Raw genomic sequence first — 12,004 nt, 5'->3', positions numbered from 1 at the left:
CCTGGGAAAACATTAAAAGTTTTGGCAACTCATTTTTCATACCTGCTTTTCTCTAGAATGACAAATGTCTATTTTTTGACAGAAGAAGCTGTGGCAACTTCTCTGACTGTATGGCACACACATTTTTGTGCTTATACTGACAATATTCTCCAGCAGAGTATGCCACAGAGCCAAAATTATTTGTTCTTGCACAAGGGGGTCGGAAGTGATAGAAATTCATACAAACTTGACTTTTTCTAAATTACTTTTTTTCCAGTTACCTTTCAATAACCAGTTTAACACAGATCAAAACACTATGAGAGTGAAATAATTTTTACCCACCCCCTAAAAAGGAAAAAAAAGGTGAGTGCCTTATCTTTTATTTACAGGAGATGACTAAGCTAGCATCAATTCAGCCTTTATCTTGTAGTTTTGGGAGGAAAATCAAATGTTAAGTCTGTATCTAGTACAAATATTCCTGAAAAGCATTTTTTTCACATATTATTTACTTGGAATTTGAAAAGCATCTTCAGTTTTATTGTTATTATCAATGGCACAGCAGCTGCATTAGTATCCAAGAGCGCCTGATAAAACAGTTTCAAGAGATTCTCTTGTTCTCCTCAGGAAGGTAAACAGATTATGGACAGCTGACAAAGAAAAAGCTCAGCTGAGGTGTTGTCAAGATAGGTAACACTAAATATTAAGCAAATTCTTAGTAGAGACAGTTAGGAATTTAATTGTCAATATCATTTTTTCTAAAACATGGGCATGTAAAGCACGTGGGATGTGCAATGTGGGATTCCCTGTAGCAGTCCTGAGGCTGAAAATGGAACACTGGCAAAGACCCAAGGAAATCAAGTACAGTTTGACTTCTAACACACTGCACAAACACAAAATTGTTTTCAGGTCTGCCATAAAAGCATTATAATACAAAAAGATCATTAAAGGGGAAAGGAAAACTATTAATTTTTCTTGCCTTTTCATACTAACTACCTCTTCCCTTACTTCTAGGTCTTATCTGGGTTTAGGTCACTTAAATTCATTCCCTCCTAATACAATCCTATCAAAAGAATTTCAGTTGAGTTGATAGAAAAGAAATTTAAAAAGGAAAAAAATAATTCAGTATCAAAATTAGGAGTTAAGCATATGGTCAGTCAAGTTAAGCTTGCCATTTTATTGGCTTATCTGACAGCTGTACTAGTCAAGAAAGCCTGTGCACACTCCAGTGTGCCTCTTTTCTGATATTGGTATCAGCTGCTTTCATTCAGGTTTACATTAGTGTGGCTTTTATCCTGACCAAGTGAGATGGATGACAAACTCAAGGGAGATAGAGTAGTTTAGAGTTGTCACTACTTCAGTGACTCCTAATTATGGTATACAGACATTTGATAATACATCACGTGCCCAGTATATGCTCTTTATGCACAAGTTTTTGCAGCCATCCTGTGAGAACCATTGCTTTTTACACTTCCCACTCAGGACTACGGACCATATCTATTTTTCACCTTTGGAAAAATACTGTCTGCTTAAGGGGTAACAGTATTGAATTAACCTTTTGTAAACCGTTCAACTAATTACTACATCTCTTTAAAATATTAATGTAATTTTTATATATATTAATGTAATTTTTTCCTAAAGCTGTCTTATGTTGAATTTCAGCCACTGGATGAACATTCTGCTCCCAACACACAGACCACAGGTTAGATAAATTATACAGACTGAGATTTGAAGAGCTCAGTCTTGTTTTACCAATACAACTCTTTTCTACAATGCAGCTATTCAGTTCAAAAGGCCACTACACATTCCCTCTCATACACAACCTTCCTTTTGGGCATATTAAAAATACACCACTTGCCTGTGTCACTTTCTATAGATACAATTGTCTTCAACAATCTCTCAATCTGATCATCTTCAAACTGAGCTAGTAGCAGATCTATGTGCCTTCCACTCCAAAGATATTTTTTGGTCACTAGGAAATCTGGGGATTGCCTACAGACCATTACACCAATGTCTGCCTTTATGCCATTTCTGGTGACCAGTCTGATAACTCAATTTCTCTTTTCCACAGCCCATACAGCTGAACAGTGAGGTCAGCCAAGACACAGCTCTTTTATATGGTGGACCTTATCCCTTATCTCCTTCTAGTTTTGTGCTCAATGGAAGAGTGGAAAAATTCTCAACTCTGAATTTATTACACTTTTCCAACTTGACATCAGTAGCCACAGAAAGTAGTTAGAGGACCCAAATTTTAAATAATTTTAAATAAAAATTCACCATGTGAAGACTTTCAGATGCAACAGAAAAACACTAGAAGTTCCTCTCCAATAGAATGGGAAAAAAAAAAAGGTAAACATACTCAGAATACAATCTGACATTATGTATCTATTTGTTGGAAAGCAGGCAATAAATGAGCATCCCATCCACAGAGAGACTTTGATTAAAAGAAAAGCAGTAGAAAATGCAAACCCCCAAATATATTTCCCTTTTTAAAATATTCAGTCAGTAATTTTAAATCCACTATAAAACAGAATTCTTTTAGTGCTACAGACATCCTAACAGGATACAAATTCTTCAACTCAAAGCCAGTTTATTAAACATGAAACATAAAAATAGTACAGTCAAATCAATTTGAACACAAATGACACAATGAAACAATAGATTCTTACTAACTGAGAACACAAACTGAAGTATTTTGCATATTCTTGCTTTTGTTTTTTGCATTCCAAAGCTGTACTTCGTAAATCTGAACTTTAGCCACAGAAATTTCAGTCTAGTCTGGCACACAAGCATTAGACTCCTTGAAGGACACATTTCCAGCGTGGAAGCTAAAACATTTCCAGTGGTGGAAAAAAATTTACTGACCTATACTAAGCATTTAGTCATTCACTGTCAATAGAAAACAATTTATGTCCTACTGATTTACTGAAATTAATGGCTAGTGGTAAAGGCACACAGGCAGGCACTCCAAAGCATATCTCTGTTAATAACCACTTAACCTTACACTTTTTAGAAACTACAGCAGTTAGCACCTTCCTGAACATATTTTAAGGAAAAAAAAAAAGCTACTAGAAGTGTCCAAAATACAGCTAAAGATACATTTCCTAGATAATTCCCCACAGTCTTTTTTTGTCATGCACAACTTACAAGTGAGTAGCCCATGAGATTTCAGTAGGACACAGTTAAATTCCTGAACTAAGGAGTCAGACTTCCATGCTTTTTAAACATTTAAGATCACAACAGGTGCACAGTTCTGAAGTTTTTCCTTTAGTTCATCTATAGGAGACTTTTTTTTTTTTAAAACATGACATAATTCATTAAGTTAAGATAGCCATTCCTTGGGCTCTTCCCGAACCATCATTTCTGCACACAGGTTTGATTCTATGGCTGCATCAGAAACATAAAAATAACACCAAGCCAACATTTCTGAAATACAACAGAGCCAATTACAAATTAGCAGTCATAACAACTTTTTCCCTCCCACTCAGGGCAGCACCTTAGTTTGAACTGTTGATACAGCATTACATGAATTAATAAAAACTTTCCAAAGGATGTATGTAACTTCTCTCTGCCATTTTACTGGCATTGATGGCACAAAAAAAACCTGTTTAAATTCATATGACATTGAACCTTTTAGATTACTGTGACCACTGATACTTCGCTTATGGAAAGTACATCAGAGCAATGAAAGTTCACTGAATTTTCTATTAAAATTACTTGCTTGCTAAAAAAAATCCAGATAACACAAAGACATTTGCTACAGCCACTCTCTCAATTAGATCTGCATATCTGAACACATACATCCAATAAATCATGATTACAAAAAAACCAACAGAACAAAACAAAACATAAGCCACTAAGTCTTACCTTATGTGCTGGCACCAAATTAACTAACACTGTATCCAAAAGTTCCTGTGACACGGTATCTCCCTCACAGATGATAGAGCTCATTAGATCAACCATGTGCATGTGTACTTTTTGGTTGTGACCGTTGCTGAAATTAAAACCAAGAACTCTTAGTGTAATATCTATATAAAGTACAACTTCTGCTCAGAGTAATCCCTGTGGTGATGGCAAACAAGGAATAAAATCAGCAAATCACAGATTTTCTTAGAAATACTTTGATTCCTTGATTGCATATACCATCATTCTTAAATTTCATGCTCTCCTCATTCACTACTGCAGTAAGACTCTATCTGTCCCTACCATGAAAAGACAGTGTATTAGAGCATCCCTCTGCTCTGCCCAGCACTGGGGAGACTTCCTCTGGAGTGCTGTGTCCAGTTCTGGGCTTCCCAGCACAAAAGGGACACACACATCGTGAACTCAAGTCCAGCCAAGGTTCATAAAGATGATTAAGGACCTGGAGCTGCTCTCATGGAAGGAAGGGCTGAGAAAGCTGACATCTACTTTTTAGCCTTGAGAAGAGAGAGCTTAGGAAAGAACTTAATGATAAGTTTAAATACCCGATACTGGGAGTTGAGAAGACAAGGCAAGACTCTTGACACCACATGCTCACTGGTGTCCAGTCACAGAACAAGAGGCAGTGGGCACAGGGTGAAATACAAGACATACCATTCAGACATTTAAAAGGGTGATTGAGCACTAGAAGGTTCCCCTAAGATGGCACAGCCTTTCCATCCTTGGAGATGCCCAAAACCTAACTGGCTACAGTTCTGGGCAATCTGCTCAAGCTGGTTTGAGCAAAGGGAAAAGACTAGACTACCTCTAGCAGTACCTTCCAGTGTCTGCTACTTTCTGACTCATGTTTTCACAGCAAAAACCCTCCAAATTCCTTAGAATTGCATACTACACCAATCAGTTTCAAGAACAGAATAAAATACATGCAGTTAATGACAACTAAATCAAAGTTTCTTAGGGGAAAAAAGATGATATGCAGTGTGTCTTTTTTCTGTTTTAATGAAACAACTGACAGTTCTGCTACCTTTAGTTAAATTAAATTACAAAACTCATTAATGCTAAAAGTTAGAACTCGCTGACCTCAATCATGCAATAATATACCGTGAAATCTGGGGTGAAAATACTCACTTTATTACTGAAAACAGCGTCCTATACAGCTGTGTAAAAATCTCATTGCTGTCCTCTAATTCAAAGCATATGTTATAAGACTTGACCCAAGCAATGTTCTGTGTTGGAACAGGAAAAAATAAAAGGAGAAGTCAACACAAGATTAAATTGAAAGATTATGTTTAACAATTATTATTAAAGAAGTTATGAAGCTTACCTCAAGCAAATAAAAGTATCGATTAAACTGGGGGCTTTTTGTATCTTCTAAACCTTTAAGTTGCCTTGTTATGAACATAAATATATCCTGAAAAGAAATAAGCGCTAGTTATTCAATAAACTGCAATTAAACCTTCAATATAAAATAATTACCTTTTAAAATTACTTGTATTATTTAGTTACTACAAAATATGCAGCAATGACAGACATTATTTCACTATTAAAAAGATCATCAACAAAAACATCATGGAAAATGTCAAGGAGTAATTTAAAAATACTTCATATTTCTTTAAAGGGTTGAGAAAGTAACCTTTCCCTAAGGAAACAAATGTTTTTCATTTCTAAAAAAAAGCACTCAACTTGACAAACAGCTGCAACTGTCTGACTGCAGAAGTCAAGAGATTATTATTCAGCAGGACAATGAATTTCATATTTTTACTTCATATTACAGTTTCAAAAGAAGGAGAAAATAGTAGTAGGGAACTACATCTTTCCTAAGAGATGCTATTATATGTTCACTCTGTATTGTTTGTGCATTTCTCAGTCATAAAGATACTGACACAGATAACATCTCTTGCAAAAACTAATAAACCAAGTTCCTCCTGCTTCCTCTATCAACTTTCACCACCAGAAGACTCCTTCAGAAAAAGTCTCGCACAGTAAATTGAAGCAGGTTACAAGGAACAAATAGTCAATTATGAACTAAATAGAAACACACAAGAAGCTATCTTCTTAAATTTTTTTTCACATTCAGATAATTAACAGCTGGAAATTCACAACTACAACTACATTAATCTAATACAACTATATTAAATCAAAATATTTAGAAATAAGTATCACCAGAAACACTCTTCACAGCCTCAACTATATCTATGTTTCATCTAACAACCTAGGTGTAAATCAAATATATTCCAAAAGGTATAAAGTTACCATAATAAATAGAATAGAGCCTTACTGTTAATCCTGAAAATCTATCCTCGAAATAGTCTATAAGGTGTTTCTGTAACATTTCCCCTAAGTCCCCCAAGGATAACACACAGACAAAAGACAAGAATATGGTTTCTTTTTTTCCAATACTATAAACAGAAAATCCAGGCTGAGCAATTACTGTGGATCTAGGTAAAATCAAGAACTAGATTACATGTGACATCACCAAGTCTTGGCAAAAAAGCACAGCAAGCACATTGTTCAGAGCTACAGCCACATTCATGTTCTAACTTTGTTTGAAACAGATTTTGAAGAGTTAAGGATGATCAGTAGGATCACTATCTGGTTCATACTTCAGATCTCTTACAGAGCACAAAATCTAGACTCTTTAGCTGAAATTAAACTAAAAGACACAAAGGACACACTAATGGCTTCCAACCACTCAGAAGAATTCAGTTCCCATAAGAAAGCCCATCTGAAGAATCCCTCCTTTAAAAATTACTGCCTGAACACTAGCAGGCCATCAGTGCCCACCCAAAATGAATGCTGTCTTATGGAAAACAGGTACACTGGAAGGTTCTGTGAAGTTCAGAACACATTCAAACCAAGTCTCAGGGAAGAATAAGAATCAACTGAAGAAGAAAGAGGGCATGTGACAGACTGACCAATACCAAACATAAAAACTACTTAATCTTAGAACCCATGCTCTGTGTTAATTATTTTGTGTTAAACTTTACTTGTAGAGGTAAATCTCAATCAGTTCATTAAAGCAAGTATCTCAGTTTTTATCCTACAGCTCAGTATGCAAGACTGATCTACTGAATGTGATCTGAAGACCCTACTAACTTTCCAAAAGAAAGTTCTCATCACTGTGCTGTACATAACTACAAACATTAATGAATAGGATATATGCACAATAAGTCCAACACCTGACTGCTTCAAATAACAGCACGGTTTTAAAAAGTACGCATTTAGTCTTAAAATATTTTTTCCTATTCCTATTTAAAGAAAGCAACACAGACTAAATTCAGAACACAGACTAAAAGCAACACAGACTAAATTCAGTACTCACTAATTTTTAATATCTCACATACTATGACCAAACATTTTTACCTTTTTTAAGCACACATAACATATGACTTGAACATAGGCATTTATAAATTCAAAACACAGGCTAAAATAAACTTTGGCTGCAGCCAAAAAATTGCAATAATTTCACAACTGGAAAATAGGTTTTCATATGAGACTGCATAAAGCAAGTCTGCATTAGGATCCAGACTTCAGAAACAAAAGTGCTCACACTTCAAACTTAGGGATTTTGTTTGTTTGTTTTGGGTTTTTGTTGTTGTTTTAGTTTTTGTTTTGTTTTACTTTGGGTTTTTTTTGTTTGGTTTGGGGTTTTTTGGTTTGTTTTGTGGATTGCTGTCATGATGCCAATTAACGACATAATGGCTTCAGTAATCATCAGTCATGGCTCTCACCAGAGAATGCCTTCCGATAACTGAAGTTCTGCTACCCTTTTTAACATCTACATTTCAGCCGAGACAGGTAGACAGTCCTTCTGCTTACATCATTTTCAACTGACACATATAAATGATTATATTATCTTCCCACCAAAAAATTAGATTTGGGCTCTAGGCTTTACACGGACTGAGGAGGGCTCAAAGTTAGAAGTTTCAAGATCCCAGCAGAGCAAACATACTCCAGCTCTGTTTTTATTCTACTCATGGCATTTTCCATCGCTGTTATCAACCTTCTTTCAATGATCAGCAAGGAATGTAAGATTTACACTGATGATACACATAAAAGAGGAAAAGCTGAGATTCTTATTCCTTTCCTCAGCATCTCACTTGCACAATATGTAAGTTACAAAGAGATCCACTGAATCTGAAGCAAGGGCAAAAACTTATGATTCGAGTCTTTTCCTCTCAAAAAATTAAGTCTTTTCAGCACTCCCCTTTGCCATTTTTAACTTTGCTTTTAAACATACAAGAACAGACTCAGCTGCAGTATGGATTTTATATTAATACTGGGTAAAAATAGTGCCAAGATATAACCCAAGAGGAAGCATTCTTCCTCTTACCTCTGTCATAAAGTGGAGGGAACTCTTCGACATTTCTATCAGAGCTTGTCCTGCAACCACAAAAGCTGAGTTCAGAAGAAACAGGTTTGCAAGAAACCTACCCCAGCAGCCCTAGGCAAGGGTCCCTGTTGTTTGGCTTGTCTTTATTTCTTAAAATATGTTTAAAAAACTGCATCAAGAAACTGAATTCTGAAATCCACACAGATTACAGAACTCAATGCTGGCAGTGGGAGTCCCTCATCCATTCCAAGTTCTGTCCAAGCAGTGACTGTAGTACTCTGATACTTCAGGTATGAGATCAGTACTGTAAACCTTCCAATAGTGTACACTACGAAATGTGAAGCTTAATAGCATTTGGTAGATCAAATACTCTAAGCAGGAACTTAGTTAGCCCAACTCAGAAAGAGAGAAATTAAAAGCTCTTAGCCTAACAAGCAAATGAAAACATCTACTAAAAACTGAAATAGAAATCAGGACACCTGAAAACCAGACTTAAATATAGCACAGTAGAGAAAGCTAATATTTATCTCTAGTTGAAGATGGTGCAATCAATAAGTACAGGAAGTAGATGTTGTACCTCTGATTACACACTAATTCAGAATTAAGAAAACAGAACTAAGAAAAATCTCTAGATATCTCTCCAGTATATCTGTTAACAAAAGATGTACTACAGCAGTTGAAACTGCACAGTTTCCCTAATAAGGAAGCACTGCTGGCAAAACCATTAGATGAGAAATTGAGTGATTTCCTCTTAAGTGAAAATAGATAGACCATCCACCACAACCATCTTTTTATCCTACTGTGGAATAAACAAAGACCAAACCAGACTAAGCAAAAAAGACCACACACATTTCTAAATCAAGGAGATGAAAAAGCAGGCATTTTTCAGTGTTACTTTCACCTGTTTTGGTAAATTTCCCCCAAAACTCAGTTCATTACTCTAGATTCTGACTGCACAAGGAAAACAGTTTGATTTTGAGAGCTGGGAACTAAGTTAGATTTCTACTTTGAAAAGTAAAAGAACCAACAAAATAATATAAAGTTTATTTCCTTCTGGAACAAATTAGTCAGATCTGTACTTCCTTTTCAAACCTGACATTTCTCTATCAACCATCTCCATCTAGTGGGATCAGTGATGTTTGTAATTACAGAATTTTCCAAGTCACATCAAATATCATTTAACTCTGTACAAAAGTACTTTATCTTTGTTTCAATAGCACCTTTATAGCATCTATAAATATACAAGTACCTGCCACTTGGTAGTTTAATTGGAGATGCAGGGGTATTTTCCCAAGTAAAGGTATTAGTTATCTTGCAAGAGATTTTGATAAAAGCTATACATATAATCAATATTTCTTAAGTAAAGTAACCTGCAAATCCCAAAAACAGTTCAATAAAATAATTATTTTCAATACAAATCCAAAACTCTGCAAGTTATTGGAATATGTACTGTATAGCCCTTTGTGTCATGGACAACTGACTTGACCAATCCCATCCCAAAATCAAGTGAAAGCTTTGAACTGTTTAGGCTGTACCAGAAATAAAAGGAGGAAAAAAGCAGTCATGACCAATTATATTAATCATTGAGTGTAAAAACCTGCTGTGGAAAAAGAGATTAGTTTTATTTACCTTCAGTTTATCCGGTGAGGTGTATGGAGCTTCAGGGGCATAAATTCTGAAAATATCAGCAAGACAACATGCTACCAACAAACGTACATCCTTATCAGGATGTTTGAGGAAAAAATCTGAAGCAAGATGTAAAGCAAGATTTAGGTAGAGCTCCTTTTCTTCTTCAGAGTCCTGGTCCATATCCATGAAAGTTTTCACAACCATCTAAATAGACAGACACACACATCAATACATAAAATGAAATACTTTGTGTAACAGAATCCTTACTAATAATTACTTTTCTGGTTTTCTGCTTCTCTCAGAAGCATTATTAGCTATGCAGTAGTACTTACTTGAGCACCAGTGTTTTCATTTTTCAGGGCACAGGAAATACCTGGCCAAGTCCTCTATCAACTGAACCAACGCACAGTTTCAGCAGAAATACTGAAAGTCTAGTTGTAAACTTCCCAAATCTTTTTGAGTTTGACAATTGAAGAAGTGCAACAGCATTCACTGTTGCAGCTATTCATTTAAAAATTAAGAAAAAGGCAAAACTTTATTAAAAATATTTGTTTCTCTCTCAACTATTCAGTGACAATTTTTTCCTCGTATTCTCTTTCAGTTTCCGGTTTTTGCCTATTTCTGCTCTGAGGAAAGAGCAGAAGCAGAGCCCACACTTTCAGCAAATGCACATATAAATCCAGGAAGCTCAGCAGCAAGGATGTTGTCCAACAAGACTAAAATGACCACTAGGATTATGAGGATCCATAAAGTCATGGAAGAAAAAAGGAGTCTGGGACACCAAATATTTAACATGCTGAATAAAACAAAAGCAGGAAAAGCTATATTTAGTAACTGTTAGTTGGTGAGAATTCTTACATTTGAAAAACTTTGTGAAGGAGAGAAATTTATTGACGAAACTAAGTAATTCCTTATCTGACTCACATAGGCAGAGTTATTTTAAAGAGTTCCGCTCTTGTAAAATTAACAAAATTGTACTACAGCCTTAATTACACAATCCTGAGAATTAAAGCTAAAGCTCCCATCTATTTCTTCAGTGCAAGAAGAGATATATTCAAAGAATTATAACGTAAAGTCCCAGAATCCTATAACACTGCAAAATACTTTGCTGTAGTGTGTTGTTTGGTTGGGGTTTTTTTCCCCTCCAAAAAATTTACTATAACTGGTCAGGGAGCAACAAGCCCAACTCAAAATATTCCAAACATCTGCGTAATTAGGATCACAGAAGCTGTGAAGTTTTCAAACATATGAGAATCCTTTACAAAAAGGCACAGAAGATCAGCAGCTTAGGCAGACACAACTTCCATTGTAAGAAAAATAAAGTCCTCCCCAGTCAGGCACAAGATGAACCACCTGAAGTGCACTGGTGCCCTTACACACTAATTAATTTACAAGTCAGACCTGTTTTCATTTCCATGAAAAGTAGTCTTTTCATACTTCTTGCAACAACTATGGGTTTTTTCTACTCTGGAAATAAACCTTTCATGTTTTCTCCCTGATAACATGAACATCTGTACAAATCAGGACAACAAAGATCAGTCATCCTGTCTGCAGAGCAATCCATCATAGTGTTTAAGGAAAAACAAAGGAAAACAAGCTAGTTTTCCTAGCATGGTTTTCTAGGTTCCTGCAAAGCAGTAAGTTAGAGGACTCCAGAGCCTGAAATCACACCCAGACCACCACAATTTATACTCCTGGAGCTTCATCTTCCAGATGTGGCAAATATTTCTTAACCCATTCAGTTTTTACTACATCATTCCACAGAAACAAGCTTTGGAATCTACTTGTATGAAACTGACAGAAAAGTGTATTATTAGACTGCTGGTCTAAAATTAATATTTCATTAGATGATGACTTGGTTCTTGTGTATTAAAGAAACTGTTGAAAAATGCTTTTCTCACACTATTCATCATCTCCAAGAGTTTATCACCTTCTTTCTCTCTTCAGTGCTAGTTCACAACTGTCACCATTTAGTTTCTATCTCATTTCCAAATCTATTATAAACTTCAAGAGGGCATCAATTCAAAATGCATCATATGTCCAATATAAGTTATGCTAATACAGAAATTCACTCTGCATATTTTCCATTCTATTCTCAGATTTCTCAATAATTTGCATTTATATTAATATATCATTATCAACAAA

General features: G+C 35.5%; 1 protein-coding gene across 3 annotated transcripts in view; it reads right to left on the bottom strand.

The window, feature by feature from the left end:
* PDS5B (PDS5 cohesin associated factor B) overlaps positions 1–12,004 on the bottom strand; it is a 101,165-nt gene that overhangs the window by 67,615 nt on the left and 21,546 nt on the right. For all 3 annotated transcript variants that reach the window (XM_059838849.1, XM_059838851.1, XM_059838850.1), the window contains exons 3-6: positions 9,860–10,063; positions 5,222–5,308; positions 5,026–5,123; positions 3,844–3,970 (exon numbers count right to left, since the gene is read on the bottom strand). In XM_059838849.1, coding sequence (XP_059694832.1) covers positions 3,844–3,970; positions 5,026–5,123; positions 5,222–5,308; positions 9,860–10,063 — 516 coding nt within the window. The remainder of the gene's footprint in view (positions 1–3,843; positions 3,971–5,025; positions 5,124–5,221; positions 5,309–9,859; positions 10,064–12,004) is intronic.

This window comes from Haemorhous mexicanus, chromosome 2, assembly GCF_027477595.1.
Source record: "Haemorhous mexicanus isolate bHaeMex1 chromosome 2, bHaeMex1.pri, whole genome shotgun sequence".
NCBI classification, from domain to species: Eukaryota; Metazoa; Chordata; class Aves; order Passeriformes; family Fringillidae; genus Haemorhous; species Haemorhous mexicanus.
Note: the sequence above shows the minus strand (reverse complement) of the source record. Positions and strands in the feature narration are given on the sequence as shown.